This window comes from Terrapene carolina, unplaced genomic scaffold (genome assembly GCF_002925995.2).
Source record: "Terrapene carolina triunguis isolate 2854851 unplaced genomic scaffold, T_m_triunguis-2.0 Scaffold210, whole genome shotgun sequence".
In the NCBI taxonomy this organism is placed as follows: Eukaryota; Metazoa; Chordata; order Testudines; family Emydidae; genus Terrapene; species Terrapene triunguis.
Genome location: NW_020664561.1, coordinates 32460374 through 32474940, shown reverse-complemented (window position 1 = coordinate 32474940; position 14567 = coordinate 32460374). Strand labels below are relative to the sequence as shown.

The 14567-nt window shown below is 40.2% G+C and overlaps 1 protein-coding gene across 1 annotated transcript in view; it reads left to right on the top strand.

The window, feature by feature from the left end:
* The window catches only part of LOC113407262 (sorting nexin-7-like), a 62997-nt gene that overhangs the window by 27145 nt on the left and 21285 nt on the right, over positions 1-14567 (top strand). Inside the window, exon 7 of the mRNA XM_026655568.1 lies at positions 3535-3621. Within this exon, the coding sequence (XP_026511353.1) occupies positions 3535-3621 (87 nt within the window). The remainder of the gene's footprint in view (positions 1-3534; positions 3622-14567) is intronic.

Below are 14567 nucleotides of genomic sequence, written 5' to 3'. Positions count from 1 at the left end.
CCTGGAAATTGTTGCACCTTAGGAAAGGCTTACATGCTAGTGGAGAGAATAGTTGTCCTTACGTAGAAGGGTTCAAGGAACTACAACTCATGATGAATACAGAAGAACTATCTTCTCTCTGTCAAAATATTGACTCATCTAGGAATGGAGACTGATACACAAAGTAAGGCAAGGTTTTTCCCTCCTTGGAGATGTTTCTAAACCTTAAAATCCTGACTGCTATTCTGGAAAAGGGCAATGAACTTCTTTAATAGATACGCATCTGCCATATGGACATGCAGATGTCATGCCAGGGCCTGGTACCGTGCATTCTGTTCCATTCAAGGCCCTTCTAACAGTTTCTCTGACAGAGTCTCCCATTGGTGGGAGACAACTAGGAAAATCTTTACTTTGTCTTAGTGAATAAGAACACAATACAGTGTGGGTCAATTAAGGGACATTGGTTGAGCAAAGATCAGAGCCTCTACATCTACATCCTAGTATTAAGGTCTGTCTGCCTGGCAGTACTGTCCCCGCAGAAGTCCTGACTAGACATTTTTGTCCTCATTGGAATAAACAACATTGTGATAGCAGCATTTGAGAATAGCCAGGGTGCTGTAAATGCAGCTCCCTTATGGGAGAATCCTCTCCTGAGAGTGTTTTACATCCCAGAGTGCACATATCTGTAAGCAGATCATCCCAGGAGAATGACCAATCCACAATGGGGTGTTCCAGAAGATGGTTAATTGGACAGTTGGACCAACAATCTCTCACTCTACATCCATTGCAAACCACCAGCTAAGACAAGCATTACAGCCTGTATAGAGATCCCAAAGCCTTAATATTAGGGAGAGTACACAGTCATCTTGGCCAGGGCTGATTTCTTTGCATTGCCCACCTCTTTCCTGATAGCGTTAAAGACGGCAGAGAGAGACTATGGCCTGCTGAAGTTAATTACGTCAGTGTGGCAGCCTCTGCACTGGGTATCCACATCATAATGAATTGTAACCTTCAACTTGGGACAGTGCTACTATCCTGTGCTCCTTCAAGCCTTTAGATTTCATTTCCATCCTTTGCTTGTCCTGGGAGGCAGCTCTTACTCTGCCTGAAGGTTGGAAAGATTGCAGCCATAGCAGGTGACACCCCCGAATCCTTAGTCTTATTTTTCAGTATGAAAAGATAGTTCCCCATACCTGCCCCAGACTTTCTCCTCAGTCATGATATTTGTTACTTCTTCTTTGCAGTTTGGCCTGTCCCTTTGCCAGTTTTCTCTGCCCATCTCATCAGAACAGTTGCTGTGTGTGTGCTGACGAGAGATTCTATGGACAAACTGCAGAGTGACTATGTGGCCTTTCATTTGCATCTCTGAAATGAATGTTGCTTGGGTGTGTCTACATTAGCTCTCATACCTTTTGGGATACTGAGTTCTTGGTGCAACCCTTACAATGCAACATTAGGCAGGCTTGAGCAGTTCATCCATTGGCTCCTTCCTCCTCTATTCCATGCCAGTCTTTCTCCCTTCTTTCACCCTGGATATTTTGTTCTAATGCTCACTTCTGCCCTGCACCCTGGTTAGGGTACTCCTAGGCAGACTAAGAATGCCCTGATCGTAGCCACACTTTGGAAAAACCTGTTTTCTGAGGTATGGCAGTGCTAGCACCTCCCAAATTGTCCCCATAAGAGTATATGCCTAAGCAAAGGTTTTGTCACTAAGGCAGGATAATCCTCATATTTTTTGGCTTTGGAAGTGCTGAATGAGAAAGCAGATGCATTTGGATCCTAAGGAGGAGGTTCCAGAGCCAAAAATCTTTGCATCTGGATTGGATCCCTCCTACTTGACTGACGGGGAGACAGGACAAACCTGGGGAAAGTAGGCCTATACTACCACTATGCCTCAGAAAACAGTTAACAGGCAAGACATTTGTTTTAGGTCAGAGTACTGTTGTTTGGAGGATTTGTGAATGTGCTACTGATTAGAGCAGCAGAGGAACTGTGGAAGCATAATATATTTATTTGTTTAACTTACTAAATTAATAAAAATGTGAAAATAATTAGAGAACTAATGAACATTCCCTGGGTTCCTCATTTACAAAAAAAAGCATTTGCCAATAGCTGGCACATATTAGTACTGAAATTATTAGTTTTACCTTGGAATTAGAATAGATATTTGTTATAATGGCTGACAAACAGAGAAATTCTAATAGTTTCTCCTGTAGTTTTATATAGGATAAAAGAGGAAGTAAAAGGGGAAAAAATACACAAAAGAATATTAACCCATTTCTACTTGTTTCGATTTTACTCTTATAACCATATATTTTACGTTTGTAATCGGACAGGAGATACTTTAAGGTATTGAATGGTAAGTTTTGTTATAAGTATGTACTATAGTTATATTACTTATAATTGACCAAAAACTGTTACTAAAAATTCTGGGTAATGTCTATTTGAAAAGATAGTCTTTAAAAAGGTATCTTATTGAAGATGATTTATCAATGTGTACTAGTCAGGGTGGCAGTGTATTTCCTCTTCAACGTTAACGTTTTGGCAACTAGCATAATGTGAAATAAACTTCTAACTAGGACTGGTTATGCCCTACACTGTTTAACATGTACTGTACTACATATGAACACAGTAAATCTCTAAGCATATCTAAATTAAAGAGTAGAAGTTGTTGGGACAAGATAACATACAGGATTATCAGAGTGTTTTTGAATTTATACATACATACATACTATCTTTCTTCTGAGTCCTCTTAAAAAGACATAAGCTTCATAATAGTACTGTGAGGGAAGTTTAATTTCAGTTTTACAGATGGGGAAACTGAGGCACAGACCTTTTCACTGACTTCTTTGATGTCACACTGCAAATCCGGAGCAGTTTGGAATGTAACCTGTCATAATTACTGGTCCTGTAGTCTGACAACATTCCCTCCCTTTTTATATTAGTTTTTGCCATTCCACTAAGAATCAAATCTATTGAATTAGCCTTAACTTTAAATAAAAGTGGGCTTGCTAACATTGATAGATTTAGTTGATTATTTTCAGATAAAGAATTTTGATAATTTTCCTCTTCCTTTGCCACCAAACTGTGGTACATACATACATAACATAGCGGACTTACATTGATATTTCCTATAGTATCTGGTATATCATTTTAGTTGAGTCCTATCTCTTGTGCTATTGCTTTTATTCAAATAAAATACTTCCAGTATTGGGACTTCTCTAAATCATGTTTCTTGTAAAGGATTAAAATAATATGACTGTTTCATAGACTGACTCACTACATAATTCTTTATAATTTGTAGCTACATAGATTCTCGTAGCGTTGGGTTTGGTAGGATTCCTAACAATTTTTCAGTTAAAAAAAAAATGGGGGTAATAACAAATCTACAATAGATGCTTTGAAGTTATCTAAGTAAAATCTTTAAATCTGAGAATTCTATTGAAGGGATAATCTATAAATTCTCTAAAGTGGTAAGTACTCTTGATTGCAAGATGTCTTTGTAAACAGATTAAGATGAAATAGATTGTATTTAATTGTAATAATGTTTTAAAGGGTGTTCTGAAAAGAAGAGACCAAATTCAGGCAGAGCTTGATTCCAAAGTTGATGCTTTATCCAATAAAAAGGCAGAAAAGGATCTGGTAAGTTTGTAAATCTTTCTGAATGTTAAGTTGTATGACTAAGGACCCTATTCTGACTAAAAATTAAGAGTTCGCCTGACAAAAATAAGCCCTGAAAAGCCATGTTTTGGGGCTGCACACTTCCTGACCTATTCTAAAAAAGTTTGTTCATGCACTGCACAGGAAATAAGAATTGATACAGTGGTGTGTTAATAGCTGCTGAAATGCCCTAGAAGAGGTAGATAGGATGGTCAAACCTGTTCCTTGTTTATGCTTTTTTTTTTCTTTTTTAACAAAAATGTGCATTGTTTGTTTTGGAGGGATTCTGCCCTTCTGGTAGAGCTAATTGAGTTCTTGTCACCAGAACTGGTGAGGCATCTCCATGCTTGTTGCTTCTCCCTAACAGGGAGCCAGAATTTGACATTTTGGCAATAAAGCTGTAAGTTAACTACTTTATCATTGTAAGACTGCCATTTATTCCTTTAGACTTCCACATTTTAGTGTCCATCTGTTTACCTTGTGAGCCTGGCCAAGTGTCACCCAGCAACTTTTAGCTACCTTTGTCTGCAGTAGCATTAGTGTTGCAATAGTTCGTGTTTATCACTTTTGGTCTTATTTCCTTGATAGGTTTTCATTTTGTTTTAGACCATATTTGTGGGCATTTCAAAAGCACTCAGTACTGGCCTAACTCTGCTCCCACTGAAGTCAACAGGACTCTTACCAAATTATTTCAATGGGAGCAGTTAGGTTAATAACAAGTGCTTTTGAAAAGCCCATGGCTTTAATGGGAAAATGTCTTAAATAGTTTGACAAAATGACTGTAATATCTCCTCTTTTGACACTGGATACGATTTTGAAAGCTTGATCAGCTTTCTTATGTTTGCAGTTGGTAATAAATTTGAGGGTGCAATTGATGTTACTTGGAAATCTTAAGTACCTGATTTGGAGACACAGTCAAATACGTGTAAATAACAGCTTGTGCAAAATTGTAGGTGCAAACCAGAGGCCTGTTTAAGGTCAGGCTGTTGTCATATACTAAACAGATGCAGTGCCATTTCGCATATTGCAAACAAGAACAATGCTGTTATGTAAAAATCAACTGATCTAGTTTTATGCTTTGAGAGAGGATTGTGATTGAAAACTTAATTACTTTCAATTCAAGAATCATTTGCCAACCCAGATAGCTATTTAATTGTAGAGCAAAAAGGAAAAGTTAGTGCAGAAATCTTATTTTCAAGCCACTCTCGTATTCTACATAAAAAAGCATAAAATCCTAATACTTGGTTTCAGAACAGTCAGTCAGATGACATGAGCAAAGCAGGCATTTCTTCTTTGAATATCAAGACTGAATGATTGGGTTGCTCCTCCTGCCGGGTAGTGACAATGGGTAGTAGAGAGCTGTCAAACAAGGGGAAGAACAAAGTGTCCAAGCTCCTGCTACTGTTTGCCACATCTCAGGCTTGTTCTTTAATATCAATAACTTAATTTTAGTTCCAGCAATGAACCTCAGGTTTTATATTTTTGATTTAATTTCTGGCGTACTTAGAGATCATGCTCCTTTTACTGCACTGCCTCAGAATATGTGAGCAGCTGCGCTGCAGGGCAGACAAGATGGCAGACCCAAATTTAGCTTATTTCTTCACTGAGGACATGTCTAGCAATCTGTCTCCATGGGTTTTCTAGATGGCTCTGTTTATTTTGGTAGTTGCTTTTCTAGTAGACTCTTTGCAGCTATGGAAACCTTCCTTAAGCTACGTGCAGTCAAGAAGATGGGGGAGTAAGTGTTAAATTGCTTATTGACTGACAGTTCTGCTCCGCCGTCCTCTACATAACCCAGGATCTTAGAATTGCCAGGAAATTAGCAGGCAAGCCAAACTATTTTTAATGTCCAAATGATCAATCAGTGATCCTGATAGAAATTACTATTGTGTAAAGGATATGAGTGTTACTAATTTATATGAGCAAATAGTAGGTAGAAAAGGCTGAAGGAATGTAATAAAAGGGTAGCACAGTTTGTTCTTTGCAATGAAGGGTGACTAGCAAGAACAAGTTAGTACAGAAGGGGAACATACTGGAGCTTATTATGTCTTACTAAAAGGAAGAATGATGATAAACAGAAGCCTATCTAAAGTACTTGTATGGTGCCCTTTCCAGTTTGACATATGGGGAACTAAGGCACAGTGAGACTGTGACTCGCTGGAGCCCGGGACTGAAGCTGAAGCCTGAGCCCCGCTGCCCAAGGCTGAAGCCAAAGCTCAAGCAACATAGCTTCACAGGGCCTCCTGTGGTGTGGGGCCTGGGCAATTACCCTGCTAGCCAGCCCTGCCTGGGTCCCCAACAGGAGCCCCCCCACTCCTGAGCAATCTCACTGTTCCCAGCTGTTCAGCTAACTCACTGGGTCGCTTTTGAGGTCAATTCCCTCTAGTGTAGTCCCTGGTGGTGCTCCCCAGGTCCTGCCACAGGTGGCCTCTTGCCTATATGAGGCTTCCAATGTCTATTTGCCCCCCAAACATGTCAGAAGGAAAAGGGGAAACTAGCCACAATCCTAGGCAGGGCTCCCCTTGCTACTGGATTGCATTAGCAGTCCCTAGCAGCCTCTCCTGCTCCTGGGCAAACTTCTCCCTCCATCTTTTTAAGCTCCCCTTCTCCAAGGGGAGCTTGTTCTGCAAGTGCACCTAAGTGGAGCATCAGCAGACATGGCACTAGGAAGACTTGACTTGGGAGCTGTCAGAGCACCTGAAGCGGGTGGAGGAAGAGAGCTGAACTAGGTTCCTTACCTAGGACCCATATCAGACTGCTACTAGTTGAGCTACATGGCTAAGTGCAGTAGCTGGCAGCAGGACAAGGCTGTTATTCCAAATTGGGGGACTGGGTGTTGGATGTGTGGATGGTTGCTGGAAAAGAAAAAGAGCCTAGTCCCGGTACTGTCTCTCTCACCCACCCCTTATGTGAGAGCTGGGGGATCTGCAGCCCCATGTGATACAATGCAGGGGAGTTGGGCTTCTGGATCCAGAAGCTTTGTTGGGGGGCCAGCCCCTACTCCTTGTGGTGCCCCCAGAGGGGACATGGGCCAGCACTTGAAAGTTAGGAGATGCCAGATTTATAGTTGCCAGTGCAACTTTAATTTTGCCCCAATGTATGGATGCATTATGATAGTGTTCGCTTACATGATTTTTCCGACAGGACCCATGCCTCAATCAGTGCACAGGATGGACATGCAAGGGGGCAAAATTAAGGTTGCGGTGGAAACTATAATTCTGGCATTTCCTAACCTTTGAGTGCTTGAGTTTGCAATCTAAATAATGTTTTCATGTAGTTTCTTTGCATGAAATACCATACAGTATAAACAGTATATAAAAATACTTAAGTTACAACATTTGTGTCTACACAGCAAAGATTTGACACAAATGGTTTCTGTTAGAAGTCTCATAATCTGTTTAATGTAAAGACGAGCTGGGAGAAGTCTCATGTTCAAACTATTCTGACATTTGTAATGTGTATTTTTTTTATTCCCCATTTGATTTCTTGACAGTGAACTAAACATATTGAAATATTACTATCTGGTGTCATTTGATACCTACAGGATCATATTCTGGAATGATGTACATGTGTGTTTTATTATGTAGTTTGTAACTGAACTCTAGTCTCTTTAGAGGCTTTTGAGACAACACATACATTGGGTTTTCAAGAAGTACGAATTTATTTTACTTGTATCTTTTACTGTCCTCGTTTTGCTGCCACTGTGTCTATTCATCTGTCTTTGATCCGCTCTGTACTTCCTTTCTCTTGTCTTCCCTCCTTAGTATACATAGCAAGTTTACTTTGCTGTGTCCAAGTAATTGCAGTAAGCTGAAGATGATGCAACTACTCCAGTCACTGAGCATGCTAGGACCTTTTTGGTTTACATTCCTCTATATTTTTAAATGGCATATAAACTAATTATAGAGGAATGTAAACCAAAAAGGTCCTAGCATGCTCAGTGACTGGAGTAGTTGCATCATCTTCAGCTTACTGCAATTACTTGGACACAGCAAAGTCTACAATTGCTAGACTGTTACATGATCTTTACTATATTTGAATGAACAAACCTGGATGAAAACTACGTTGAAACTAGAGGCGCTGCTGATTAAGAGCCTGGTCCAAGATCATTAAAGTAAATGGAAAGACTTGCTGGTTTAGTGAACTTTGGATCAGGTCTTCAGGCCTAAGTTTAGGAAGGTGTTTATTAGAGCTGTATGGCGAAAGCTAAGTTCATTTTGTGGAAGACTTCACTATTTTTGAAATTTGGTTTCATTCTGATTTGCAGCTTCGCCCCCACCCCCCTTTAGAAATTCTTTGTGAAAGTGAATGGTGGGAAGCCCTGGGTGCCCAGACTAACCAGTCCACCTAACAGGTGGCTTCAGAGCTATGGATCTTGGAAGCCCTGTGAGCCTGGGCTGCCGAGGAAATGGGAACTTGGGAGCCAGGGCTTCCAGGTTCTTGGTTACCTATTAGTCTGAGGTGGTGGGAGCCTGAAAGCCCAGGCTGCTGAGGAGCTGGGCAGGTGATCTAACAGAAACCTGCTTGAGATACATTGGATCTTAGTCAAAATTGAACTAACACTGCAAAATGTTTAGATTTTGATGCATTGTCAATTAAATCTTTGGCATGTTTCCAACCAGTTCTGGTACTTATGTATTTAAAGCTATTCATATATATGAATTGTGCCTTTGAAGTCAATACACATCTTAAAATCAGTGAGACAGTCAAAGTCCTAAATTGGGGCCTAAATACTTATATCCTTCTTGCACAGAAATATTGTCTGCCTCTTTATAAGCTGTATGAAATTTCAATTCCTTACTAAATTGCTCTGTGCTATAGTGGAACTGCCAGTAGGAAGTATAGAGATTACCAGTAGGAAGTACAGAGGGAAAACAGTATGCAGAAGGGAAGAGTGAGCAAAGAACCATATTCAAAAGTGAGAAAAAAAGTAAAACTGCACCTTCCCCCCCAACCCTGTTGTAGGAGCTTATATAATTAGCTGTCATGCAAATAAATTCCCAGATGTAATTTTTAAAAAAGTTTAATTAAAATTGTATTTCTGAACAAATGCCCAATTTTCAGCCAAATGGATGCCATTTGTAATGTTGGCAATGTGTATGCCCATTCAAAGGATCACAAGCCAATCACTAACTTGCTCTAGCAGTCAGGAGAAACAGCTGATATTTAAAATTTGATGGACAGCTGTGTAAAATCCTAAAATAGAATATTTAAAATGTAAATAATGTTTAAATGCCACTTTTTTACAGTAATGAGTAATTAAAGCTGGTTAGAAACTGGTTTCTCACTTAGTTTCACAAATGTCATACTACTCAGCATTATGCTCAAATGCTTATTGTATTATCGGTGTTTAATAACTCCCAGTGTATCCATACATAAATTCATGCTGCTTTGGCTAACCACACATGCAATGTTTTCTTTCAAGATTGTATTTTTCTTAAAGCCTGATGCAGTGTTCTAACATACTAAAATGGTACTTGTAGCCCAAGAAACTCAATTTTGTTGAATCTGCGAGCATTAGAGCTATTTATAAATAAAAAGGAAAGATTTTCCTTGTCACAATATTGATTATACTGGGGTAATTTTTTGTAGTTAATATGTTGCATCATAGTGGTGATCATTTCTATTCTGTTTAAAATAAATCTTTCAAGATAATCCTGTGTACAGCCTGTTCTTTTCCTCTATTTGTTTCCTAATTTTAATTCAGATAAATACCTCAAGAGCAGTGTGATTAATCAACGTTCAGGCCTCTGATTCTTTCTTTGAATTTTCTTATTTCTCACACATTTCAGAAGATCATGTTGCTGAGATCTTATTTCTGCTTTGCAATTTTATTATAGCTTTAGCACAGATGTTTGTCAGATCTAATCTGATCTTGAAATTCCATGTTATCTAATTGAGTGGCAATTGTATTTTCAAGAACTTTCCTTAGAGCTTAAATGCCTTTTTCTTGTTGTCAAGGTAGTCTTGGCTACAAAAATTGGTGCACTGTTGTTTTGTTGACCCTACAGTCAAACTAAAATAATAGCAGTAACATGCCATTAGCAGAGGTATTAATAGAACATTATTGTTGAATTTGTGTACAAATAAAAATATTCAATATTCTGATTCTTGAAACAATCATAACTAGGTCCTTTTCCTTAGCTAAGATCATGTGCAATAACTTACATTATGGCGTATGCTATTTAATTTAGGACATATACAGTAGAACCTCAGAGTTATGAGCTGACAAGTCAACCACACACCTCATTTGGAACCGGAAGTAGACAATCAGGCAGCAGCAGAGACAAAAAAAAAAAAAAAAAAAACCCGCAAGTACAGTTCTGTGTTAAATGTAAACTACTAAAAAAAAAAAAGAAAGCTGCATTTTTTTTCTGCATAGTAAAGTTTCAAAGCTGTATTAAGTCAATGTTCAGCTGTAAACTTTTGAAACAGCAACCATAAAGTTTTGTTCAGAGTTACAAACAACCACCATTCCTGAGCCATTCGTAACTCCGAGGTTCTACTGTAATATACATGCAACTTCACCAAGTAATGAGTACTTTGAGAACCAAAACTTTGTACTTCCTGATAAGGTGTATATATGTTTTGTGCCCAACCATTCTGTAATAAATAAGCATAGTAGTAAAATGAACAAGATCACACACCCTAACCTTCACTACTCAGCCAGTTTTGCTTTTAGTAGCATCGCTTTTCTCCCATCCTTTTTCTATTTAAAGTGAATCTTCTTGGGTCAGGGATCCAATATTATTTATCTGTTGAGCACTTACCACATTTCAGGATTTATATAAATGTTTTTTCCACTGAATTTCCTTTCACAGAAAAATTACACACACAGGGCTTGATTTTGTTCTCAGTAAAGTCAACAGTAATATTCCCACTGACTACAATGGTACAGTATGGGTATGTCTACATTGCAATAAAACACCCACTCTGGCCTGTTTCAGCTGACTCAGGCTCACAGGGCTTGAGCTGTAAAATTGTGGTGTAGGTATTTGGGTTTGGGCTGGACCCTTATAAATAAAACTGCGATTCTGTCACAGAGGTCGTGGAAGTCACGGATTCCGTGATTTTCCGTGGCCTCCATGACTTTCACAGCTGCAAGGGCCGGTGCAGCTGATGCTGGGGCCAGCTGTTCGGGCGCCCCACGACAGCCACCCTGACTGCTGCTCGGGCAGCCTGGGGCAGCTGGCCCCAGGGAGGGCCCGAGCAACGGGCCCAGGGGCAGCCCCAGGGAGTACCCGAGCAGCGGACCCAGGGGCAGCCGCACCAGCCGCTGCTCAGGCGGCTGGCATGGGAGAAGCACCTGAGCAGCGGTCCCCAGGGCCTCGGAGCAGGGGTGGCTGGAGGCAGTCAGCCCCCCGCAGTGGTGTCCTAGGGCCCCCCAGAGCAGCAGCACCCCAGGCCTTAGGAGCTGCTAAGTTTTAGTTAGGCGTATTTATATAGTAAAAGTCATGGACAGGTCACGGGCTGTGAATTTTTGTTTATTGCCCGTGACCTGTCCATGACTTTTACTAAAGATACCCATGACTAAATCTTAGCCTGTAACGGGGTTGGGACTCCCCACCTGGCGCCTCCTGCTGGTGACTTACGGGAATTAGCTCAGTCCAGCGGAGCGCCCTCTCTCGGTGGTGTCCTGCCCGTTGTCTCGCCCTTGGTTGGCGCCTGAGCCCACGTTGCTCCCAACTTGTGGCGTCTTCTTCGAGCCACTGCCCTCCGGCAGTGCCCTTAGTCCATCCTCACCCCCTTCCGGGGGGGGGAGGGAGGTTGATCAACAGTCTCTCTACGCCCCAGCCACCATGTCCAACCACACACCCCAAAGTCTAATCCCTCTTGTCAGGGATCTGGCGTAGTCTATGATGGCCGCTCCCTATGGCCGATGGCTGGGTGTACTGCAAGGGGGGGGACCCAGGCCCGCCCTCTACTCTGGGTTCTGGCCAAGAGACCCTCTGGTGGCAGCCTCGCTGTCCTCCTTCTCTCCCCTCATCTGTCCGCTTCCCTGGGCCACTTCCCCCTACGGCCCCTTGCACCCACTAGGCCCTTCCCTTCAGGGCCTGCAGCCTGGCAGGCCTCAGGCTAGAGCTCCTTTCTGCTCCCCGAGCCTGGCCAGCACTGCGCTGTCCACGGTGAGTGTCTCCCTGCTCTGGAGTCAGACCTTCCCCTGTTAAAGGCCTGGGACAGACTGACTGCTCCCTTCCTGACCAGCCTTTTTATAGGGCTGAGCCGGGCCCTGATTGGCTGTCTCCAATCTGGGCCCCGATTGGCTCCCACTAAGCCCTTCTCTGATTGGCTGCCCGTCTGTGCAGGCGCACTGGCCTGCTGCAGCCCACACTCTCAGGGAGTGGGGCAGCCTTACTTATAAACAAAACAAACCATTCAGCCTGTCTTAGGAAGTGTGTTCTCAATGAAAACTAAGTCAATGACAAGTTTGAAGTTTTTAAATTAAACTGATTTAGCATACTTGAAACATAGCACTTTTTTGAACGGTTTTCTTTTTGTAATATCTATGAAACATTTTTCATATTCAGATAAATTTTAAATGGTTAAGACTTTTACTATGTTTAAAAAATATGCTGAAGTTTTTAACAACAGTGACTTCAGCATAAAAGGATTTTTTTTTTTGGTTAAAAAGAAGTGCCTGAAAGCAGAAGCTTATGATTGAGAAGGCACCTTACTCTGGTGCTTTCATTATAATTAATATCCACCACTGAGCTTGGCTCTATTTTGTATGGTTTTTAAAATTTATTTTTAAGCAGATCTTGTATAGCTTTTGATGATCTCCACTCAGATGTCAGATTGAACTTGTCAGTGCAATCTAGTGGTCAAAAATTCTGCTGACAATGAGTGGCATGAACTCTAATCCAATTTGAAAAGCATTTCTGCCATAGATGTCGAATCACAAACTGCCATTAGTGCTGATAAAAGGCTAGTGCAAAATCTTTAGATGAGTTGTTAAATTGTTCTTTGTCACTGAATGGTTTAAGAAATGGGAGATTATAAAGGGTACAAAATATTTTGAGGTCAATACAGCTGTTACTGCTGAGGCTTTCTGATTTCATTCAAATAGGTTTGAGTCACAAAGTGAACTTCATGACATTAAGGTTTTCTGTTTGAGTAAATCAAGAACACAAGGTCATTGTATTTACCCTGTCTCTCTGCATAACAATATGTGATTCGACATATAGCTGAAGAAAGCCAATAGTGTAGAATATTGCTGCCCTGGCTGTGTTTTCATACAAGAGAGAACTGAATTCAGCTTAAGTGTGGGATTTAACACAAGGTTTATTGTGAGATAACTGTTTAAAAAAATCTGGAAAACAAATCTAAAATGCTGAAATTGCAGTTATAAATCTTGTTGGAACAAATGAATTAGCTCTTGCTGCCAGTATTCTGTGGTTTATATCCCACTGATGGGCTGATGCCAAAAAGACATGGCCTGAAATCTAAAGAGGCTAGAAAGCATCAAGTCAATGACAGACCTCTCAGTGATGTTGCGAAGCCAGCTGAGGAAGTGCATCAGATGTTTTTGACCAGTTCCACTGAAATAATCATAACTTCTTAATTTTATCACTTATGCTATGGAGTCTTATACTATTTGATTTTAGTGTGTTATGTAAATATGTTTATTAAAAGTACTACAGGTAAAGTATTGTATTTATTGCATTTTTTTAATTAGCCAGTAAATGTTCTAGATTCCTAAGGCCTAATTTTCAAGCATCTATATTTCGTTCAATACACAGAATAAAGATCTCTTTATCTGTTGCTAAACATATTAAACTTCCATAAATGAATACATTTTAAAGCTAAGAATGCATGTAATCCTTAAGGTAACTCATTTAAAAGACAATGCTTTTAAAGCAGAAATATTCTGGCGGCTACTTCTGTTCACTTTCTGTGTTCCTTAGCTTAGAATTCAGAGTTACCATAGAATGTTTTGTTTCCCATTTACGGTAATATACTAAAGGTAGCTGGGCCCTACAGGATTTCTAGGCTCAACTTTTTATATCTTTCAACAGTAGCCATTTGGATTTTGTTGCCAATTTCTTTTCCTCTGTAATGTGTGAGATTCAGATTTTTGCACTCCAGCTCCCTCCTTTTATTTGTTTATTGGTTGATTGGTTCTGTGGTATCTTCATGATAGTCAGTAACTGGTTTAGACCAGCTTCATCTTGTCCTCATCCCTTTTGCTTTAGCAACTGCTTCAGGATCTTCAAAATATCTTTTAAACCAGAAACATTGTATTATTTATTTATTTTTGAGGGATAGTCCCATCTCTTGCAATGCTTTTGTCAAGTGGATTATTCCTCCTTCACAAACTAGATTTTAGTGCCACACATTGCCAAACATGGTACAATATATTGAAATCAGTTTCATAAGGTAGAAAAAAGGTATTGCTCTGGTATACTTCCTTATATGTCAGTTCGTGATTAATGATTTGTAGGTTGTAGAGAACATAGCAATTCATCACCTATCCCAAGTTTAAGTTATTTAGTAGTTAACTCTGCATGCTTGGTTTTGAGGTGGGAAATAAGGGGGAAATCAGAGCTCCTTCAGTATTGGGCCTCTTCTAACTTTTACTGTATTTTACAATATTTTGCAGATTCTAAGCTTTCATTTTAAAAGTATTAATTTTCTGCCATTCTGCTACAGAGATTCAGGTATCACAACGTGATCCTATGCTGCTGTTTTCCAAACATAGCTTTACAAAATATTGTCTTCAGCCAAATAGCAGTGGCAAAGGCATGAACCATACCTCTACCCTATTCAGCTCCACTGAGGTAATTAATTGGGACAATTTAAATGCTAATGTTAGCCACAGGCAATATTGTGGGAGGTTTCCTTTTTTTTTTTTTTTTTTAAATAAGGAAATTGACAGCAAAACTATGAATGCAACATTTAAGGACGTACGGTTTAAATTAAGTCATGGG